The sequence below is a fragment of the Alligator sinensis genome, unplaced genomic scaffold, assembly GCF_000455745.1.
Source record: "Alligator sinensis unplaced genomic scaffold, ASM45574v1 scaffold496_1, whole genome shotgun sequence".
Classification (NCBI taxonomy): Eukaryota; Metazoa; Chordata; order Crocodylia; family Alligatoridae; genus Alligator; species Alligator sinensis.
Window position 1 is genome coordinate 327,730 of NW_005842246.1, and position 504 is coordinate 328,233.

The 504-nt window shown below is 66.9% G+C and overlaps 1 protein-coding gene across 3 annotated transcripts in view; it reads left to right on the forward strand.

Moving 5' to 3' along the window:
• Positions 1 to 258: 258 nt before the first annotated feature.
• Positions 259 to 504, forward strand: part of TRIM28 (tripartite motif containing 28) — a 58,118-nt gene continuing 57,872 nt past the window's right edge. For all 3 annotated transcript variants that reach the window (XM_014521724.2, XM_014521723.2, XM_014521725.2), the window contains exon 1: positions 259 to 337. In XM_014521724.2, the coding sequence (XP_014377210.1) occupies positions 274 to 337 (64 nt within the window). In that variant the 5' untranslated portion in view covers positions 259 to 273. The remainder of the gene's footprint in view (positions 338 to 504) is intronic.

Below are 504 nucleotides of genomic sequence, written 5' to 3' on the forward strand. Positions count from 1 at the left end.
GGAGACGATCATTGGCCCTCTGCCCTGTCAGCCACCGCGGCCCCCCCAGGCCGACAGGCACCGCCCCCTGTAAATCCCACAGCTTCGGTGGGTGATTGGGCGCCAGCCCCGCCGGGCCCTTTCCACGCGGCAGCAGCTCACTGAACGCTCAAAAGCTCTTCCCGCGGGGTGAGGGGGGGGTCCCCCTCCTAAATCATTCTCAGGCAGGAGGGGAGAAGACGCAGGATTGGTCCAGCAAGTTGTCATTCTTTACAGCCCCGCCCTCGCCCGCTGATGCCGTTCAGTGATTGGCCTGTTCCCGTTCAATCACTGCCCACGCTGCAGCCCGCCCACTCAGGTACGTACAGGAGACCAATGGCCGCCTCCCCTCCCCCTTTCCCACTCCCAGCCGGGCCTTGGAGTCCCGCCTCTCCACCGCCTTTTTGAGAGGTGATTGGGTGGGTTTGCCGCGGCCGCTAGGCGGGCATTGTGACGCGCGGCCGAGAGGGGCGGGGGCGGGGGCGG